The following is a 22,647-nucleotide window of genomic DNA, read 5'->3' on the forward strand; positions in this document are numbered from 1 at the left end:
CGGTGAGGGTGGCTTAATCTTTTTGCTCCTCCCACAAGCTGTTTCTCCACCCCCCATAGGAACTAATGGAGCCACTAATTCACATGGAGGCAGGAAAATGACCCTGTAATGGCAAAATCAGATAATAGAATCATAGAATTGTAGTGTTGCAAGGGGCCATGCAGGGCCGTCTTTAGCATATGTGATGCCAGGGTGCAAAGATCTGCCCAGCGCCCCCAAATGTTCATGTTGCTGCTGCCGCCACTTCCTCCCAAGTAGTAATAAATGCTACTTTCACAGAGGGAAGACTGGGGGTGTGGGGTGAGGGAGGGAGGGAGGCTTGGGAAGGAAGCTGCACACCAGCCCACCAGCCATATAGTTGGCGGGGTGCAGCTTCTATCCTAAGCCTCTGCAGGGATCTCTCTCCTCCCATGGAGGCTTGGGAGGCAAGCTGCACGTCCGCCAGCCATATGGTTGTCAGCATCGCCCTTGAGCCAGTGTCACCAACTGGACTCATGCACTTCAACCCCGACTGGGCTAGGCGAGCTGGGTAGCACTTCCAGAGACCACCAGGTCAAAGTTCTGTGGACTCACAGCTTAAAGTTGTGAGCACCGGATTCACTTCCACAATACAGTCGTCGCACAGCAGAGTATGGCAGAGTCTGGCAGTGTATACACGACTCGGAGAGCAGCTCTGTAAAATATCTTCTTTTATTCTATAACTACAACTATAATACAAAACTATATACAGAGCTAAATAGGTCTAAGCATAAATGAATGCTGCACTGAGTGTCTGCAGCTGCTCTTAAAGGTAAAGGTAAAGGTACCCCTGCCCGTACGGGCCAGTCTTGACAGACTCTGGGGTTGTGCGCCCATCTCACTTAAGAGGCCAGGGGCCAGCGCTGTCCGGAGACACTTCTGGGTCACGTGGCCAGCGTGACATCGCTGCTCTGGCCAGAGCCAGAGCCAGAGCCAGAGCCAGAGCCGCACACGGAAACGCCGTTTACCTTCCCGCTGGTAAGCGGTCCCTATTTATCTACTTGCACCCGGAGGTGCTTTCAAACTGCTAGGTTGGCAGGCGCTGGGACCGAGCAGCGGGAGCGCACCCCGCCGCAGGGATTCGAACCGCCGACCTTTCGATCGGCAAGCCCTAGGCGCTGAGGCTTTAACCCACAGCGCCACCTGCGTCCCACCACAGGTTAGCAGCAACCTTATCTCTACACACGATCTCTAACACTCAGTCTCTCTCTCTCTCTGACACACTGACTGACTGACTGACTTGGTGCTGGAGCTGAATAAGTAGAAAGCAGAATACTGCTCCTCCTCTCTGGAGAATCAGCAGACTCGTCAGGAGATTCTTGGATATGGGAGGGGTGAAATCTCCTCAATGGTTGGCAAGGCGCAGCTGGTGGGTGTGCAGGGAAAGGGGAGGCCACCGGCAAAGCCACACAGCTCCCCCACTCACTGGGGCACCCCTGAGAGGCCAGCGCCCTGGCGCAACAAACCACTAAGCCCTATGGGAAAGACGGCTCTGGGGCCAACTCTCTGCAGTGCAGGAATATTTCGTCCAATGCAGGGCTCGAACCCACAACCCAGAGATTAAGAGTCTTGTGCTCCACCAACTGATCTCTCCCTCATGGTGTGGTTGAGGGTAACCCATCTCTTGGGCATTCCATACTGGGATAACCTTCATCTCCCACCCCTTGAGTAAGTTCCTTCTTTTTCTCACCCCCTCTGGGAAAAGTGGCTATTCCTACAGAAGTCATTGCTGCTGTGTGGTGAGCAGAGCTGGTGCACACCCCACGATTTTCTTTGCAAACATTAAATAGTGGTGTTCACTTTTATGAGCAACTTCACTCTGCTTCTTGCAGCAGCCCCTCTTGTAATCACATACTCGCAATCGCTGCGTAGGCAACGTGGATGATCATGGCCAAACATTATTTCCGTTGGAGTCTTGCTGCACAAATGCAATACTCCTTGCCCCATATCAACCCACCCCCACGAAAAGATGTGCCCAAGAGGCTCTCTTGTAGGTCCATGGTTAAACAAGGTGTCTGGGATTCAGGGGGTGGCCAGTGAAGATGGTGAAGGTCCTGTGTGAGTGTCTGTAGGCGGCTGGAGGATGGATGGCAGCTATCAGATTGAAGTTGAAGCCTGACAAGACAGAAGTGCTGGTTTTGGGGGATGGGGGCAGGTGGGTGTGGGGGACTCCCTGGTCCAGAAAGGGGTAACCATGCCCAGGAAAGACCAGGTGCACAGCCTGGGAGTCAATTTGGACCCACAGCTGTCCAGGACAGCTGTCTACCAGTTCCATCTGGTACGCCGGCTGAGACCCTACCTGCCCGCGGACTGTCTGGCCAGAGTGGCACATGCTCTGGTTATCTCCTGCTTGGACTACTGCAACACGCTCTACGTGGGGTGATTGAAGGTGATCCAGAAACTACAACTAATCCAGAATGTGGCAGCTAGACAGGTGACTGGGAGCAACCACCAGGACTATATAACACTGGTCCTGAAAGACCTACATTGGCTCCCAGTACGTTTCTGAGCACAGTTCAAAGTGTTGGTGCTGACCTTTGAAGCCCTAAATGCCCTCGGCCCAGTATACCTGAAGGAGCATCCCCACACACATTGTTTAGCCCGGACACTGAGGTCCAGCTCCGAGGACCTTCTGCTGGTTACCTCACTGCGAGAAGTGAAGTTATCCGGTGATACTGAAGAACTTGCCAATAACCATTGCATTGTTGTCTCCCGCATGTCTCTGTAGGTCTCTTACAACATGGGTCAAATCAATTTGGCAAAAAAACTGGTGAAGAAGGCTTTGCGTTTATTGAAGAGAAGCTTCCCAATGACCATTATAGGAGCCTTTTTCAAGTCCATGGTGGAAACTTCCAAACACTTGTCTCATCAGAAGAAGCAGGTTCCTTGGCAAATGGCCAGTGGGTATGGTGATTCTGGCAAATTGTTTTTAGAAGGTGGAGTGGATATGCTGCTGAGTTATAGAATTGAAAGGGGTATTGTGGATCAACAGGTCCACCGCCGAGATCTGAAGTAACCTACAGTTGGGTGCCTGTAGGAACCTTCTCAAATCAAGGAATTGTTCCAACTCTGTCCCCCTCTAGGCAGCATATTGTTCTCTTCAACTGCTGCTTGGGCCATAAACTTTTCTCATAATATACTTAGCTGAGACCTACCTTAGATTAAGGTGTTGGATTGGATTTTATCCCAGTCACTGTGCATAGGATGGACAATTGTTCCTCATCTTCTTGGAGAAGAGAAATACAGTAGGTCCTCGGATTATGCTACCCTCGGATAACGTAAACTTTGGGTTGCAAAAGCGGCAAACCTGGAAGTGTTTCACTGAATGCGCTTGCGCAGAAGCACTCTACCATGCCGCGTGCATGTGCAGAAGCGGTCCCTCTGAGATCTCTGGAACAGATCCCATCAGCAACCAGAGGTGCCACTGTACATTTTTCTCTGCATCTGCACCTATGTTTGTGCTCCCACATCACCTGGTGCAAGACAGGTCAGTTTGCAGCCTTGTAACTCCAACCTGTCCCATCAGCTATGACGCATAGGTCAATCCAGGTGGGGATTTCTAAGACTTACATCAAATAATGTGACCCCCCAGAAGGACGCCTTCTGGGGGAATGCCTTCGGCCCTGGCCCCGCCTAGGCAGGTGGGCATGTCCACTCCCCCCCCGTATCCCTTTAACGGGATACCCCAGCGTTTGGAGGGGCAGGCGGAGACTACAATCTCCCCTCCATCCAAAACAAAGGATTGCCCCAATGCCCAATCAGTTGTGATGGTTGCTATGAGGTAGGCAAAACCACTGGGTCAGAGCCAATTAGCCCGGTGGACAAATTCCTGTTGTTGTTTAGTCGTGTCCAACTCTTTGTGACCCCCTGGACCAGAGCATGCCAGGCACTCCTGTCTTCCACTGCCTCCCGCAGTTTGGTCAAACTCATGCTGGTAGCTTCGAGAACACTGTCCAGCCATCTCGTCCTCTGTCATCCCCTTCTCCTTGTATCCTCTATCTTTCCCAGCATCAGGATCTTTTCCAGGAAGTCTTCTCTTCTCATGAGGTGGCCAAAGTATTGGAGCCTCAGCTTCAGGATCTGTCCTTCCAGTGAGCACTCAGGGCTGATTTCCTTCAGAATGGAGAGGTTTGATCTTCTTGCAGTCCATGGGACTCTCAAGAGTCTCCTCCAGCACCACAATTCAAAAGTATCAATTCTTCGGCGATCAGACAAATTCCTACCTGGCCCCATAAAACGGCCACCTCTGTAGCCACAGCAAAGTCCTTGGCTAACAGCTTAAACCGAGGGTGGGCGGGCAGGGGAACCCGACGAAGGAAAGTCAGCAGGGCCCTGGGTGAGGGCTATTTAAATGGCCAGGGGGCGGACCCAAGGGAAGCCTTCCTGCTCCGCAGCTCCACCCCCTGGCACAGCCCATGTCTGAGCCTGCATCCCCATTCGCCAAAGTGGGGTGCAGGCTAGGATTCGGCTCCTGATAGGTGGTGGAGTAAGGTTACCAGATTTTTTTCCAGTGAATCCAGGGACACTTTTCAACTTCAATGGATTTTGTATGGGGGCTGATTTGTAAATCTGGGGACTGTCCCCAGGAAACGGGGATGTCTGGTAACCTTACAGCCATCCAGAAGGGGCACTGAGGCCATGCCTCTCTCATTGGGGTCCCACATGAGCCTCTGCCGCCCTGCGACCAAAAGAGGTAAGTGGACTTATTGCACCAGTAAATTGGAACTTCCTGGATTATCTCAAAGATAGGAAGGGGGATTGTGAGGAGAGTGGCTTTCTGATCCCCTGCACTCCTATGGTATCTTTTATAGCAGGGAGAAGAAACTAGCTTTTCTGTACCAGCAAGGGCACTGCCTTTCCCTGCTGTGGCAGCTCTTCAGCCTGGATCTTGCCAGCAGCAGCAAAAAGTTCTCCCGCTTAGCGGCTCTCATGAATGTGAACTGTGCAGAGGAATCTCAAGACGAGTCCCAGGTACAGAAAGCTTTTGCTCCCGCCTTTTCGCTGGCCGCTCCTTCATGGGAAAATTTGCCCATGAGGTGTGCAGCAGCACTTGGCACCGACTGCATCTTCCAAATCATTTTCGTTGGCAGCTCTCTTTAGATGGCATTTCAATGATCAAACCTGGTCGATATGGAAGTAAGGACCAGCATAGCAAAATCTAAGCTGTCTAAAAGAGGGGAAAGCCTCCTGGACTATTAGGTAAAGGTAAATGGACCCCTGACCATTAGGTCCAGTCATGACCGACTCTGGGGTTGCGGCGCTCATTTCGCTTTATTGGCCGAGGGAGCCGGCGTTCAGCTTCCGGGTCATGTGGCCAGCATGACTAAGCCGCTTCTGGCAAACCAGAGCAGCGCACAGAAACGCCGTTTACCTTCCCGCCAGAGTGGTACCTATTTATCTACTGGTACTTGCACTTTTGGGTGTGCTTTTGAACTGCTAGGTTGGCAGGAGCTGAGACCTAGTAATGGGAGCTCACCCCGTCGCAGGGATTCAAACCGCCAACCTTCTGATCGCCAAGCCCTAGGCTCTGTGGTTTAACCCACGGTGACAATTAGAGACCCCCAAAAAGGACACACCTAGCTCTATATTTCTCCAAAAGCAAAGCAAAAGGTCACACCGACCACATCATTCAGAAGTAGGCTTATCGCCTCTAAATGTCAGGGAATAGCAGGGCTCTGAGGAGTGGCAGGATTAGCTGGGGGGGGGCAGGAGGCCGATGCAGGGGAAGGGGGTAGAGATTTGTGGGGTTTTGTGCCAGAGCTGGAAGATGGTGAGGGGTCTGTGCTAGACCGTCAGACGAGGGTACTGGATTTTGTAGTGTAGACATTGCCATTCATTGCTCCAACAGTCCTGGCACAGCTGGCGCTAAACCACTGAGCCTCTTGGGCTTGCCGATCAGAAGGTCAGCGGTTCGAATCCCCGCAACAGGGTAAGCTCCCATTGCTCTGCCCCAGCTCCTGCCAACCTAGCAGTTCGAAAGCACGCCAGTGCAAGTAGATAAATACTGTAATTTTTGCTCTATAAGACTCACCTTTTCCCTCCTAAAAAGTAAGGGGAAATGTGTGTGCGTCTTATGGAGCGAATGCAGGCTGCACAGCTATCCCGGAAGCCAGAACAGCAAGAGGGATTGCTGCTTTCACTGCGCAGCGATCCCTCTTGCTGTTCTGGCTTCTGAGATTCAGAATATTTTTTTTCTTGTTTTCCTCCTCCAAAAACTAGATGCGTCTTGTGGTCTGGTGCGTCTTATAGAGCGAAAAATATGGTAGGTACCGCTGTGGTGGGAAGGTAGATGGCGTTTCTGTGCGCTCTGGTTTCCGTCACGGTCTCCTGTTGTGTCAGAAGGTTTAGTCCTCCTGGCCACATGACCTGGAAAGCTGTGAACAAACGCCAGCTCCCTTGGCCTGAAAGCGAGATGAGCGCCGCAACCCCATAGTTGCCTTTGACTGGACTTAACTGTCATGGGGTCCTTTACCTTACCAGCTGTCAAGCTCAGAGAACAAGTCCAGGGAAGCGCACCAGCTGTACAGCCACCAGAAGCGTGTGTTATGTGTTTGCATTAGTGCACCTTAGGAGCTCCCTGAGGTTCATGTTTGTCACTGGCCCTTTGTCCTTCCTGGGACCCTAAACTTGGGTCATCTCCAGAGAAATGTTACCCACCCACCAGAGTCACTGACTCCCCCCTTGGCCCTCTCACTGGGGTGGAAATCAGAATGAAAAGGGTCCAATTCCCCTACTACCAGGAAGTCTAAAGGAAGAAGACAAGACATTATATTTATATGCAACAGTAGCCACAAGGCTATTGATTGCGAAAAATTGGAAAAGTGGTATTATACTGACAAAAACAAATTTGGCTTGCCAAATTATTGGAGTATTACAATATATCCAAAACAATGGGAGAAATTGGAAGGATCTCAAAAGAGAAGATAGACAAGGACTGGAAGGTGTTTAAAGGATACTTGCAAAATTATATTGAAAAATCAGAACTCCTTTTAGAATAAACAAGTTCCATTATAAATACTGAAATACAGTGGTGCCCCGCAAGACGAACGCCTCGCAAGACGGAAAACCCGCTAGACGAAAGGGTTTTCCGTTTTGGAGGCGCTTCGCAAAACGAATTTCCCTATGGGCTTGCTTCGCAAGACAAAAATGTCTTGCGAGTTCCTGCGGAGGTTTTTCCCCTCCCCCCCTTTCCTAAGCCCTAAGCTGCTTATCAGCTGATCCCGCTGATAAGCTGCTTATCAGCTGATCCGCTAAAAGCCGCTAAACCGCTAATAGCGCTAATCCGCTAAGCTGTCAATGGGCTTGCTTCGCAAGACGAAAAAACCGCTATACGAAGAGCCTCACGGAACGGATTAATTTCGTCTTGCGAGGCACCACTGTACTACATAAGATGGATAACAATGTGTAACAGAAAAAGAAGCAGAAAACTGGTTTAAAAGTATGTGAAAGAAAGTAATAGAAATGGAAAGAAATTGCAATTGAGTAGATTGGAAGTTTATCACAAGGGTGGGGTGAGGGATGAGGGATGGTGGTGGGAAAAGGAAGAATTTGTGGGATTGAGTGTAGGTATGTATGAATGTTCTTAAGGATTGTACAAAATGTATGTTTGTATGTTTGTATATTCGTAACATGTATGTATTAATGTTGAATTATTTTAACAATAAAAATTTAAAAAAATGAAAAGGGTCAAAGGAAGAACAGCATCTTCCCAAAAATTTTATTAGTTTTCACAATATTATACACAAACGAACACACAAAACAGACAAACATAAATCATAGCCTTATTGAAAATTACAGTTACTGTATAGTTATTGTTATCAAGGGAAGAACGGCATCAATTCAGAGGGCTTCTGATCTATCAAGATGCTTCCTTAAATCCATTTCGAGTGCTCTCTGATCGAGAGCTCTCAATAGGCGACAAAGTTCACTTGTCTTATTGTTTGCATCGCCATAGATAATCTCCTCCTACATGGAATTCTCGCTCTGCTGTCAGCTGATGGGCTACCAGCATGAATGGATGAAATATGAGTTAATGGCTATCCAACGTAGCGCACACCTTCGAGTTGTTGGAGAAGAGCTCTTAATCATAGCTAAGCTGGCAACGTCACTAGCCTACATGAAGCTCTGCTTGGGGAACTTGCCTTTAGCTGTCCAGCTTGGTAAGTCAGCTGGCCGGCTCCCAAATATGACTTTGGGGATCGAAAGAGAGGCAATTTCATGCATTGCTTTCTTTTCAGGTTACCGGGCGCACGAGCTGTGTGTGCAACTGAAGAAGCCCAAACTCGACTGCATTGTTCTCAATGACCTTTTCAACGCTCTTTTTCTCAGGACAAGGTACTTTGCCTCGTGCATCTCCCATTGTTGTCTTGCCAAATGAAGGTGGCTCTTTTAAAATGAGACTCAGAAGTAATATAAAACACAAGTGAGTGAGAAGATTAAAGATCTTATTCTAAACAACAAGCAATATACAGTCGTACCTTGAAAGTCGAACGGAATCCGTTCCGGAAGTCCGTTCGACTTCCAAAACGTTTGAAAACCAAAGCGTGGCATCTGAAGCTCTTGCAGCCAATCAGAAGCCCCGTTGGATGTTCGGCTTCCAAAAATGGTTTGCAAACTGGAGAACTCACTTCCAGGTTTGCGGCGTTCGGGAGCCAAAACGTTCGAAAACTAAGCTGTTCGAAAACCAAGCAAGCACTTCAATCTGCCACTTGGAAGCTCTCAAGAAGCGGTGAAGTGACTCCCCCAGGTAGCCTCAGTTTACACGGCCGCCATTCGTGAGCTTCTCTCTAAAGACTCTGCCCAAAATCATCTGATTTATAGCTAGCTAGCTTGTGTGGCTTGCCCGACTGGCTATGTGCAGATCATTCATTACTGGTTACATGCAGATTATTCGTTAGCTACCCCCTCCCAATGCCCCACTTTCTCAAAACAATGTCCAACATCAAAGAAGATACCTGTTATGTACTGAAGTTTTCACCCTGGGCCAGCAGGGAGATACTGTAGATAGTTTTCACTCAGGTCCACATATGCAAATAAGGGATTGAAAGTGACGTTCAGTGTTTGGATAGTTACAGAAAATGGTTACTGTTGCGTTCTAGTGGAGCTCTATATAAGCAGGCTGGCTGAAACCTTCAGTTCAGTTCTGTTCTGGCCTGTGAATAAACAAGAGCCGTTTGAAGAATCACTGTGTCGTCTGATATGTTCACCCACAACTTAACAGTTAACAGTCCTATTACTTCCTTCCAACCGATTAGGGCATTAAATGCTGTTCTTCATGCCATCAAAGAACTGAAGGAACAGAGGCAGGAAGATCACGAACTCCTCAAAGTACAATTTATCTTCCAGATAGATTGCCCATACACTAAAACGGCAGTTTTAAAGTTTCTGTCGCAGAGAACGACCCTCCTCCCTTAAGATGAGAAAAAATTAAGCCCAATCGCAATGCCCAGTAGGCTTAACCACAAAAGGTAGCTCTACACTTTATGCAGAAACACTGACATTATCTGGTGAGGGAAACCTATGTTTCATGTAGCAACAATACTATGGGTGGATGTTATGCACAGATCTTTCAAGCCCCATGTTGACACCAGTTTGTAGTATAGATACAACTCAGTGTGCTTTCATCCTTGAGTCTCTATCAGCGCCGGATTTTGGTTTGATGAGGCCCTAAGCTACTGAAGGTAATGGGGCCCTTTATATGTCCAGCTGTCCTTTGTCGACAACAAATTGTCACTGTTTTTTGTGTTGAATATATGCTATATGGTACAGTCACACCTCGCTTTCGCTTCATGTTGCGTCTTTTTGCGTTACGTCCCACAGCAACCCAAAAGTAGCGGAACAGTTTACTTCTGGGTTTCGCCGATCGCACATGCGCAGAAGCACTAAATCATGCTCTGCGCATGTGCAGAAGCGCCAAATCGCGCTGTGTGCCTGCGCAGACGCAGCACTTTGAGTTGTGGGCATTTCACATTACGGATGGGCCTCCGGAACGGATCCCGTCCGTAACACGTACCACTGTAATTTATGGACCTAATAGGTATCTAAAGCCATTTGCACATAACAAATAGGATTAAGTTTGAGAACCAAGGTACCACTGTATATAGAAATGAGCAAACCAGTGAAATTTTAGGGAGCAGGCTAGCAGGGGGGCCCCATTACTTACATCATAGGAGCCTAAACAACACAAAACACTGTTGCTGTATGTAGGTTTTATTTTATTTGTTTTATATCTTATATTTTGGAAATGTACATATAGTGGGGGTTTTTTCCTTTAAATTTTTTGGGGCCCCCCAAGAGAACGGGACCCTAAGCTATAGCTTGTTTAGCTTATATGTAAAGCCAGCACTGGGTTCAAGTCACCTTTAAGCCCCTCACATGCTATTTCTTGTGAACGGCATTGCAAAGAGGACAACACAGCTTTTGCATTCTCACAAAAAAAGCGCTTTGGGCAACAAACAGTTTGGAAAGCCTACATGAAGTGCACAGCTATGATAAGTTAGCGGCTGCCTTGTATGGCCAGAAAAATGCCCACCCACCATGTTGCTGTCAGGAGTTCAGCCTACACTCGAGTAGGACCGTGGCAGAGACACATGCCCAACTGGCATTTTCCCTCCCCCCTGGTTGATCGTTTGGGAGATTCAAAGCTTTCTTCAGCCCGAACATCACAGCAACCGATGCCAACCGACACCGGCACACTCAGGGATCCGCAGAGTTTGTGCAGTTGCGTAACAGACCTTAGACTCTCAGCATTTTGGCTAATCTACTTTATTTACATATAAGCGCACATGGAGCACTGCAACATGGCTCCCACTCTCTCTAGCATCAGACAGCAAAGAGAGAAAGAACAAAGGACAATAGTCCCACTTCACGGAACACAGTAACACAAACATTCTGTCTCCGTCACTTCCCACTCTGTTGAGTCAAAACATATACAGTGGTACCTCGGGTTAAGTACTTAATTCGTTCCAGAGGTCCGTTCTTAACCTGAAACTGTTCTTAACCTGAAGCACCACTTTAGCTAATGGGGCCTCCTGCTGCCGCCACGCCGCCAGAGCACGATTTCTGTTCTCATCCTGAAGCAAAGTTCTTAACCTGAGGTACTATTTCTGGGTTAGTGGAGTCTGTAAGCTGAAGTGTATGTAACCCGAGGTACCACTGGTCCTGTCATGTGATATACAAAAATCCCATGACTGCAATCATGGAGCAGGAAGTCTAACAGTTTTGACAACAAACCAAGCCAGCTTTGGGAAGAACTGCAGTACCTTACCAGAATTGCCTGGAGAGACTTTCCCCCCAACCCTTCTGCTTCTCTCTAGATACCAGGACTCTGTGCATGTGCTGAGCTGGCTGGAGGACTTATCCATGCGAGATGATAATGTCATTGGGCAGGCCTGCTTTGTGACCGGCTGTCTCGATCTCATGCTTTATGCTGGTAAGAACTGTGCACTTATCACTATGTGGTTGGCTTTTTTCAGCTGGAACTCGCTGGAACTTATTTCCGACACCTCTCAGGTGGGCGCACAGGGTCCCTGGACGTTTGACGATCTATTGACCCTGTGCCACCACTGTGATTGCCTCCTCGCTGCCACCAACCCATTTCTCTCGGGTACACACGAGTCCAGACAGTTGTTAACATGAACAAATCATCAATTTATTTTATAAGCATGAACAAGTTTATGGCTTCAGTTCATTTTTCTTGGCAGTTTCTTAATCTTAGTTTCTTTACTGACCTATACGTTCCTAACAACTTCAAACGGATTATCCCAACTATCTATCTGACTCCACCTAACAGGTCCTCTCACTCTCTCACATTAAAACTAGACCAACCCACAAACTTATCCTCCCTCTTCCTTCTCCAACTCCCAGCTGACTTCCACACAACTCCAACTCTAACTTCTCCCCTTGGGTTCCCACTGGCCAATCACTTCACACTCATTTAACCCTTTCCTTATGACCCACCTAGGAGGCAAACGCCACAGCGCCATTGCCATTCCAAGAGAACAAGGTAGATTTTCGTGGTGAGTTCCAGCACCTCTTTTTCTAGAAAAATTGCACTGCGTGTGACTTTCAAGAAACAAGCAGCTATTGGAAACATTGATAGCCCACCTTGTAGCAAAATATTCTCAAGGCATCTTGAGCTAGAAGAAAACAGAGAGGAATGCCAAAGAAAAGAAGCAAGTACAGTGGTTTGTTGTTGTTTAGTCGTTTAGTCGTGTCCGACTCTTCGTGACCCCATGGACCAGAGAACGCCAGGCACTCCTGTCCTCCACTGCCCCCCGCAGCTTGGTCAGACTCATGCTGGTAACCTCGAAAACACTATCCAACCATCTCGTCCTCTGTCTCCCCCTTCTCCTTGTGCCCTCCATCTTTCCCAACATCAGGGTCTTCTCCAGGGAGTCTTCTCTTCTCATGAGGTGGCCAAAGTATTGGAGCCTCAGCTTCACGTTCTGTCCTTCCAGTGAGCACTCAGGGCTGATTTCCTTCAGAATGGAGAGGTTTGATCTTCTTGCAGTCCATGGGACTCTCAAGAGTCTCCTCCAGCACCATAATTCAAAAGCATCAATTCTTCGGCGATCAGCCTTCTTTATGGTCCATGTACAGTGGTACCTCGGGTTAAAGAACTTAATTCGTTCTGGAGGTCCGTTCTTAACCTGAAACTGTTCTTAACCTGAAGCACCATTTTAGCTAATGGGGCCTCCCACTGCCACTGCGCGATTTCTGTTCTCATCCTGAAGCAAAGTTCTTAACCCGAGGTACTATTTCTGGGTTAGCGGAGTCTGTAAGCTGAAGCGTCTGTAACCCGAGGTACCACTGTAACTGGAAAGCATGGGTCTCAAAATGTACAGCTGTTAAGGCTGGTAAGGAGTTGGTTAAAGGAAAAGAAGGATGAGGTTTGTACCAAAGGGCATGTTTTCAAGTTGGAAAAGCATTTTCTGTAGGTAACTCCTCCCTCGAGACTACGAAAGCAGTGGGGCAGACAGAGTGCCCGCCTCTTGGACTTCCGCTGCCTGAGGCGGGTGCATGACCCTGCCTCATGGGCGGGCCGGCTCTCTGCATTGGGGAATACTTGGAATGTCCCAACTGAATTTCACGATGAAATTTCATAAATGCAGAGGATGTCATTTCAGAATTGAAATCCATACGTTCAATGCTTTTTTATATATATAAAAAAATCGTTAGGGGGTACTCTCATTTTCCTACTCATATTGAAATACTGCCCCTCAATGAGGCCAAACTTAAATTCACAGAATGTTTAGGGATATGTGTACCCCTGCGTACCCCCAGAAAAAGCACTGCATACGTTTATTTCGTTCCCTGTGAGATCAGAGGCAGGCTGCCTGTTTACAGGTGTCTTTTCTTTTGCAGGTTTTTCATTTAAGTCCTTTGACTTCTGCCTGGACTTTGTTTTGAACCAGCAAATGAACTGCATCCTTATGTCTCAAAACAGCATCATGCTTGGCTTGTATTCTTCTCTGGCGATTTGGTAAAGTTTAGCACTCGGTGTTACTCATCTCAATCTTAAGACTGCATGTGGTGGACTTGTAAAAGGGTAAAAGAGTATTGGGAGATAATCCACTATGAATTGAAAAAAAAATGTTTAAAAGTACTTTTCAACGCCCCCCTCAAAAAACAAAAAAACAACTAGAGTCCTTTTTGTTGGGGATAATTCGGACTGAAATTCTCAGGTGCTAGAAAAGCTTATTTATGTATGCTACTACTGTGGCCCATGTTTTGTTAGCCCCAAAATGGAAAATGAGCAAAGAAGAATGGCAACTTAAACTGATGGAATATGCACAGTTTGCAGGCCTAACATATAGAACAAGAAGAACATACGTTTAGAGAAGATTGGAAAACATTTATTGACTATATGGGATGAAACTGTGTACACTTTAAAACGTTGGGAGCATTAAGATAAATTCAACAGTGTAAATAAGTTTTGATGGATGCAATAACAAAATACTGAATGGTATAGTTTATATAAAATATGCAGGGATTTATGATATGCAAAATACCATGGAAAGAGAAGAAGGGAAGTCATTGATATTTTAATGATGTAAAATGAGTTTTTTAAATTGCAAAACAGAAAATCTAATAAAAATTAGAGAGAGAGAAAGAACTGGGGGGGGGGCTGCCCCATAGATGGCGTCCCTGCATCACTTGCCTAGTTTCTTAGAAAGAAACAAAATGCCGTGGGTGAAAAAGGCTGAAAAATATTGAAGCAACACACACTAATTTCCATGTTTTTAGCCATTTATTCTACGGGCAATACAGTGCTATGTTTATTTGCCACTCTGTTTGGAGGGGGCAGTCTTTGAGCTTGCGCTTTTCAGTTGCACAGCTCTACCTCTCTTTCAAATCGGAACCAGTGAAGGCGGTGAAGGTGTGAGTGTCTGGAGGCGGTTGGAGGATGGATGGCGGCTAACAAATTGAGGTTGAATCTTGACAAGACAAAAGTACTGTTTTGTGGGGACAGGAGATGGGCGGGTGTAGAGGACTCACTGGTCCTGAATGGGGTAACTGTGCCCCTGAAGGACCAGGTGTGCAGCCTGGGAGTCATTCGGGACTCACAGCTGTCCATGGAGGTGCAGGTCAATTCTGTGTCCAGGGCAGCTGTTTATCAGCTCCATCTGGTACGCAGGCTGAGACCCTACCTGCCCACAGACTGTCTTGCCAGAGTGGTGCATGCTCTAGTTATCTCTTGCTTGGACTACTGCAATGCGCTCTATGTGGGGCTACCTTTGAAGGTGACCCGGAAACTACAACTAATCCAGAATGCGGAAGCTAGACTGGTGACTGGGAGCGGCTGCCGAGATCATATAACACCAGTCTTAAAAGACCTACACTGGCTCCCAGTATGTTTCCGAGCACAATTCAAAGTATTGGTGCTGACCTTTAAAGCCCTAAATGGCCTTGGTCCAGTATACCTGAAGGAGCGTCTCCACCCCCATCATTCTGCCCGGACACTGAGGTCCAGCGCTGAGGGCCTTCTGGCGGTTCCCTCGCTGCGAAAAGCCAAGTTACAGGGAACCAGGCAGAGGGCCTTCTCGGTAGTGGCGCCCGCTCTGTGGAACGCCCTCCCATCAGATGTCATTTTTTTTTTTTTTATAATAATTTTTATTAATTTCCACACATATAATAAAGAACAATATAAAACAGTATCACATCATACTCATCGGTTCTTACCCTTCTTTCTTTGACTTCCCCATACCTCCCCATCCCTGCATCCTTGTTTAATAATTCTTTAGCAACCCTTAAGTCCATTGTCTTAGTTCCCTTTCGTAAAAGTTTCTTAAGTCTTTTTGTTTACTGCTGCAATTCTTTACTTCTTACCCCCTGACATCCTAACATTCCTCAATTTTGCAATTATTTTTAAGATATATTTTGAAGTTCTTCCAGTCCTCTTCCATTGTCTCTTTCCCCTGGTCCCGGATTCTGCCCGTCATCTCGGCCAGTCCCATAAAGTCAATCACCTTTGTTTGCCATTCTTCCAGAGTAGGTAGTTCTTGCGTCTTCCAATACTTTGCCAGTAGAATTCTTGCTGCTGTAGTGGCATACATAAAGAAAGTCCTATCCTTCCTTGACACCGCTTGGCCCACCATGCCCAAGAGGAAAGCCTCTGGTTTCTTAGGAAAAGTCCACTTAAGGACCTTCTTAATTTCATTATAGATCATTTCCCAGAAAGCTTTAACCTTTGGGCAGGTCCACCAAAGGTGGTAGAAAGTGCCTTCAGTCTCATTACATTTCCAACACTTATTATTAGGCAAATGATAAATTTTTGCAAGCTTGACTGGGGTCATGTACCACCGGTAGATCATTTTCATAATATTTTCTCTTAATGCATTACATGCAGTAAATTTAATACCGGTGGTCCATAACTGTTCCCAGTCAGCAAACATAATATCATGACCGATATCTTGTGCCCATTTAATCATAGCTGATTTCACCGTTTCATCCTGTGTATTCCATTTTAGCAGCAAGTTATACATTTTTGATAAGTTCTTAGTATTGGGTTCCAACAATTCTGTTTCTAATTTTGACTTCTCTTTCTGAAATCCTATTTTCCTGTCCTGTTTAAACGTCTCATTTATTTGATGGTAATGCAACCAATCTCGGACCTTAGGCTTTAGTTTCTCATAACTCTGAAGTTTCACCCTTTCACCATCGTATTCTAAAATCTCATGATATTTTGGCCATTTAGAATCCATATTAAGCTTTTTTACTTCCCTAGCTTCCATTGGTGACACCCACCTAGGGGTTTTACTTTCCAACAAATCTTTGTATCTAATCCAAACGTTATACAATGCTTTCCTTACAATATGGTTTTTAAAGCTTTTATACACCTTTACCTTGTCGTACCATAAGTATGCATGCCAACCAAAACTATTATCGTACCCTTCCAGATCCAAAATGTCAGTGTTCTCAAGAAGTAGCCAGTGTTTCAACCAGCAGAAAGCTGCTGATTCATAATAAAGTCTTAAGTCCGGCAGGGCAAACCCCCCTCTATCCTTTGCGTCAGTTAAAATCTTAAATTTAATTCTGGGCTTTTTGCCCTGCCAGACAAATTTTGATATATCTTTCTGCCACTTCTTGAAGCATTCCATCTTGTCCACAATCTGCAACGTCTGGAATAAAAACAACATTCTAGGCAGTACATTCATCTTAATAGTAGCGATTCGGCCTAGCAAGGAAAGTTTCAGCCTTGACCATATTTCCAGATCTTTTTTAACTTCTGACCAACATTTTTCATAATTGTCCTTAAATAAGTTCACATTCTTGGATGTTAAGTTTACCCCCAGGTATTTTACCCTTTTTGTTATCTCCAAGCCTGTTTCATTCTGAAAACTCTCTCTTTCTTCCATTGTTAAATTTTTTTCCAACACTTTCGTTTTTTGTCTATTCAATTTAAAACCTGCTACTCGACCAAATATATCAATTAATTCTAATACTCTTTTAGTACTAGTGTCTGGCTGTTGCAAAGTCAATACTAGATCATCTGCAAATGCTCTTAATTTATAATGTCTAACTCCGACCTGAACTCCTTTAACCAACTGGTCCTTTCTAATCATGTTTAACAATACCTCCAGGACTGATATAAAAAGCAAAGGGGATATTGGGCAACCCTGTCGTGTACCTTTTTCTATAGGTATTTCTTCTGTTACCACATTATTTACAATTAATTTGGCCTTTTGTTGAGAATATATTGCACCTATACCGTTTTCAAAACCTTGGCCTACCCCCATCCCTTGGAGATTCTTTTTCATAAAAGTCCAACAAATGTTGTCAAAGGCTTTCTCCGCATCCACAAAAATCAATACTGCTTTCCTATTAATGTCAACATCCAGCAGCTCCAAAATATCTATAATGTTTCTCACATTGTCTGACATATGTCTACCTGGGAGAAAGCCTGTTTGGTCCTTATGAATCTCTTCTGCTAAAACTCTTTTCAATCTTTTTGCCAAAATGTCTGCAAAAATTTTGTAATCCACATTGAGTAAAGATATAGGGCGGTAGTTTTTAACCTGGTTCTTCTCAGTCTCTGTTTTCGGTATAAGTGAGATGAAAGCCTCTTTCCACGATTCAGGTGCCTTTTTCCCCTTCAAAATTTCAGATGTCAAAGAGAAAAATAACTACCAAACTTTTAGAAGACATCTGAAGGCAGCCCTGTTTAGGGAAGCTTTTAATATTTAATAGGTTACTGTATTTTAGTGTTTTGTTGGAAGCTGCCCAGAGTGGCTGGGGAAACCTAGCCAGATGGGCGATTCTAAGACATGTCAGCACCCTCACGCTGTAGCCCCCTTCCCAAAGCAAATGCTTACTGGCCTTTGGGAAGATGGCGGAAAAGCGTCCACTTGGCCCCTGAACCCTTTGTGGGGAATCTGGTCGCATTGCCCTAAATCCACCTCTGACAGCATTTTAGATCTATTGTCCTTTTGTGCTGGAAATTGGAGCTTAGAGTCTACAGCTTTAGAAAGAGGACTCTCCTCTTGACCTGTAACTGCCACCGCTCCGTCTCACAGGTGTGGCAGACTTCAAGAGTGGGATGACTTTATGGAGCTGTTTGAACAGGCGAGAAGGTTGGTGAGGAGAACGAGCGCGTCGCTTTATGCTAACCATGGATTCTGCAAGTTTGTGGAGTGTGAGGCTCTGCTGCTGAGGAAATATATTGAGGAAAGGCCCGGGAAGGCTCGTGAGATGCGCAACAAGATCACAAAAGTAAGGGCTTGGAGGTGGGCTCTGGAAATTTCCTCTGTCTCAAGTGTCCCTGCTCCTGCCAACCTAGCAGTTTGAAAGCACGTCAAAGTGCAAGTAGATAAACAGGTACCGCTCCAGCGGGAAGGTAAACAGTGTTTCCGTGCGCTGCTCTGGTTCGCCAGAAGCGGCTTAGTCATGCTGGCCACATGACCCGGAAGCTGTACGCCGGCTCCCTCAGCCAATAATGCAAGATGAGCGCCACAACCCCAGAGTTGGTCACGACTGGACCTAATGGTCAGGGGTCCCTTTACCTTTACAGTACGCCAAAAGATAGGAGTCACAGCACGTATTGTCTCCCTTAGCCTGTTGAGACCTCGCTTTTGCAACACATTAAATACAAGATAATAGCCACCAAATAGCTGATTCTGGGATGGGCTATGTTGCTTCTCCTTGGGTCTTTTTGCTCCTTGCCATACTGAGCTAAGCCGAGGTTTATTGCCTGAGCTGTGACCTGCGGTTACGCTATCTCCTCTCTAACCCTGAGCTGTATCCAAGAACAAACCTTGGCTACAGTTTGTCTTTAGTGAGGTGAGGGCTTCATCGCAAGCCACGGTTTGGACAGCAGTTTGGCTCCCTGTGTTGTGCGAACTAAAAAGGGAGAAGTCGTGTTTTGTCTTTGCTTCCCAACCTTCTTCTTCTATTCAACCTCGCCGTCCTTCTGACTCTGCTTGGCATGATTCTCCTATTGCTCCCATTAGAATTTGGAACAAGCAATGATGCAGTGCTCCACAAGCCCCGTCTACTATTCCAGGGTTTACCATATGAAGGCCTACGTCCAACTCATGCTTGGGCAGGATGAAAACAGCCAAAGCTTCCTTGAGAAGGCATTTGAGGACAGCGAGATGTATGGAAACCATTTGGAGCAATCCTGGCTGGAAATTACCAAGGTAAAGTCTTGAGATCGCCAGTCAGTAAAAAATATTTCTCCAGGGACAATGGACGATGGACCAGGCAGAGGGCCTTCTCAGTAGTGGCGCCCGCCCTGTGGAATGCCCTCCCATCAGATGTCAAGGAAATAAACAACTATCTGACTTTTAGAAGACATCTGAAGGCAGCCCTGTTTAGGGACGTTTTAAAGGATGTTTTCAATATGTTTTTAGACATGTTGTAAGCCGCCCAAAGTGGCTGGGAAAGCCAGCCAGATGGGCGGGGTATAAATAAAATTATTCTTATTCTTATTCTTATTCTTATTCTTATTCTTATTCTTATTATTAGTGATGCCCAAGAATAACATGGTGGTATGTAACAGATTGGGAGTAAATGAAATAGGGGATATAGATTTAGATATAAATGGGACAATCCTGAGATTGGACCAATATTCCTGGGAGACGACTAGATACAGAATGGCATGGCTGGTTTGGAAGTTTGACTGATCTGTATTTCTTAATAAAAAGGCAACAACTTTAAAAAACCTCAATTGTACACAATTAAACATCAGAGTGGCTTCATATCTTGCACAGCCTGTTCTTTTCCATGTGGTATGCTCGGAACCTTTTTTTCAGCCAGAACTCAGTCCCAGCAAGGAAGAAGTTCATGGTGAGTTCTGATACCTCTTTCCCTGGAAAAATAGCACTGGCTATGTTCCTTGTCAATTCCCACCTAGCAGAGTGGTGTGCTGGCCAGAAAGTGGCTCTTTCACAACTATGTCACAATTCTAGGGTGTAGCCTATGACAGATAGAGATAGTACCAGGCAAAAGATGGATTCTTCTCCGCTCCTTTCTCTCTATCCCAAACGGACTCTCTCAAGTAACATTCTAAGCAGTTCCTGTTTCCTTATTTCTCCTAGGAGTGGTGGTTCACTGGCAAAAGTCCCATGGAAGATTACTGGTTAAAGACGGCTCCTGATTTTCCCATATGGGAAGTAGGAATGGCAGAGAAAGACGTGGGAGCCTTCCATAAAAACAAGTATCTGTTGAATGTGCCAGAACTGGACATAGACAATCCATTCCCAGACTCAATGAGTGAGGATGAGATAAGCTGAGATAATTCTCAAGTGCACCAACTCTCTTCAGCAAATCCTTTCTTCCTTTGCTAAACTCTAATATTTAGCCTGTCCGTCCCATTTCCTCATCACTTTATCTTTTCAAATAGATAGCATCCCATAAAACCTTGCAACAGAACACTGAAATTCAGCTTCTTCAATGTGGATTTCAGTAAAGCTTTGAAATGAGACGATGATATCTATTTAAGCATATTTTCATGCTTTCATTCCACAAAACACAAAACCTACATGTACTGCTTGCCCTTGGCTGAGGGTGCTTCTGAACAAACTGACTGTTCAGATTCCTTTTTTTTTCAGTCCTGTAGATTTTTTCAGGTATACAGGGCCGAGGGCCATTTAAGGCTTTAAAGGTCAGCACCAAAACTTTGAATTGTGCTCAGAATCGTACTGGAAGCCAATGAAGATCTTTCAGGACTGGTGTTATATGGTCCCGGCGGCCACTCCTAGTCACCAGTCTAGCTGCCGCATTTTGGATTAGTTGCAGTTTCCAAGTGACCTTCAAAGGTAGCCCCACGTAGAGCGCATTTCAGTAGTCCAAGCAGAAGATAACCAAAGCATGTACCACTCTTGTGAGACAGTCTGCGGGCAGGCAGGGTCTCAGCCTGCATACCAGATGGAGCTGGTAGACAGCTGCCCTGGACACAGAATGGACCTGCACCTCCATGGACAACTGTGAGTCCAAAATGACTCCCAGGCTGTGCACCTGGTCTTTCAGGGACACAGTTACCCCATTCAGGATCAGGGAGTCCCCCACACCCTGTCCCCCAAGAAAAGTACTTCTGTCTTGTCAGGATTCAACCTTAATTTGTTCGCCGCCATCCATCCTCCAACTGCCTCCTGACAAGACATACGCAACAGGGTGTTGTTCCCTGTGGCTCCAAATCTTATATTGGAGTGGCACCAGAAGAAGTTGTAGAGATTCCCCCAAGACGAACTGGCTCTGAGTGGATTCTTTGGCGATCACTCGTAGCTGAGTAAGATTGTCTTCCATGACCACGGTCTTAACAGTGAGTCCGTAAGAGGCCAATTATGGATCCACACATCCTTCCACAGTGGGGACATAGGTTTCTGGGTGGGAGTTGATCACAGTGAGAATTTGCCAAGTGTGCCTTCCTCTTAGCACATTTGTCCTTTTCGTCCTGAGTTTGAGTGTCTTCAAAGCCCATGACACCTTTGGTAAAGGCTGTTCTCCAACTGGAGCGCTCGCAGGTCAGTGTTTCCCAGTTGTCGGTGTTTATACTATTTTTAAAGATTTGCCCTGAGAGAGTCTTTGAACCTCTTTTGTTGACCACCAGCATTACACTTTCGATTTTTAAGTTCAGAATAGAGTAGTTGCTTTGGAAGATGATAACCAGGCATCCACACAACATGACCAGTCCAAAGAAGTTGATGTTGAAGAATCATTGCTTCAGCACTGGGGATCTTTGCTTCTTCTGAGAGCCAGTGTGGTGTAGTGGTTAAGAGCGGTAGTCTTGTAATCTGAGGAACCGGGTTCGAGTCTCCGCTCCTCCACATGCAGCTGCTGGGTGACCTTGGGCCAGTCACACTTCTTTGAAGTCTCTCAGCCCCACTCACCTCACAGAGTGTTTGTTGTGGGGGAGGAAGGGAAAGGAGATTGTTAGCCGCTTTGAGACTCCTGAAGGGGAGTGAAAGGCGGGATATCAAATCCAAACTCTTCTTCCAGCACACTGGCATTAGTTTGCTTGTCATCCCAAATGCCAAGTGGATAGACACTGAAAAAATACAACAGTGACACCCTGTGGCTGCAGCATCTTAAATCTAGCCTTGTTTTGGAATATTTTCCCCAGGTAAATAGACAGGAAGTCAGCATAGTGTGGTGCTCAGTGTGTTGGACTGGGACTTGGGGAAACCAGGGCTCAAACCCCCGGCCATGAAGCTCACTTGACGACTTTGGGCCAGTCACCACCTCTCAGCCTAATCTACATCTCAGGGCTGTTGTGGGAAATAAGGAAGGGGAGAAAGCCCCCCCCCCCCCAAAAAAAAACCCAGACAGGAGGTGGGAAAGGCATTCCCAGGGTTAACAGTCACAGTTACAGCAACTATTATATTCATATAAAAATCAGAGGAGATCACAAGAGACTAGGGCCCTGCGGAACTTGACATCTTTCTGCAGGGCCTGCAAAACAGAGCTGTCCCACCAGGCCTTTGGCCAAGGTACAGTCTGACCCCCTCCTTTGGCAATCCTCACAGAACTCTAGCCCAATAGTTGCCATTAATTTGATTTGAACTGATTTTATAATGTAATGATTTTAGAATGTTGTATTATTTTACTGTTGTTACCCACTCTGAGCCCGGCTTCGGCTGGGGAGGGCGGGATGTAATTAAAATTTTATTTTTATTATTATTATTACTC

The 22,647-nt window shown here is 46.2% G+C and overlaps 1 protein-coding gene and 1 long non-coding RNA gene across 5 annotated transcripts in view; one reads left to right on the forward strand and one right to left on the reverse strand.

Annotated features, from left to right (window-relative positions):
- The window catches only part of ADCY10 (adenylate cyclase 10), a 78,347-nt gene extending 57,904 nt beyond the window's left edge, over window positions 1–20,443 (forward strand). For all 4 annotated transcript variants that reach the window (XM_079981020.1, XM_079981018.1, XM_079981021.1 and 1 more), the window contains 9 exons: window positions 2,747–2,922; window positions 4,830–4,989; window positions 7,973–8,177; window positions 8,256–8,352; window positions 11,334–11,449; window positions 13,384–13,501; window positions 18,036–18,231; window positions 18,969–19,157; window positions 20,058–20,443. In XM_079981020.1, coding sequence (XP_079837146.1) covers window positions 2,747–2,922; window positions 4,830–4,989; window positions 7,973–8,177; window positions 8,256–8,352; window positions 11,334–11,449; window positions 13,384–13,501; window positions 18,036–18,231; window positions 18,969–19,157; window positions 20,058–20,252 — 1,452 coding nt within the window. In that variant the 3' untranslated portion in view covers window positions 20,253–20,443. The remainder of the gene's footprint in view (window positions 1–2,746; window positions 2,923–4,829; window positions 4,990–7,972; window positions 8,178–8,255; window positions 8,353–11,333; window positions 11,450–13,383; window positions 13,502–18,035; window positions 18,232–18,968; window positions 19,158–20,057) is intronic.
- The window catches only part of LOC307218968, a 326,381-nt gene that overhangs the window by 56,775 nt on the left and 246,959 nt on the right, over window positions 1–22,647 (reverse strand). The window lies entirely within an intron of this gene.

This window comes from Podarcis cretensis (genome assembly GCF_951804945.1).
Source record: "Podarcis cretensis genome assembly, chromosome: 6".
NCBI lineage: Eukaryota > Metazoa > Chordata > Lepidosauria > Squamata > Lacertidae > Podarcis > Podarcis cretensis.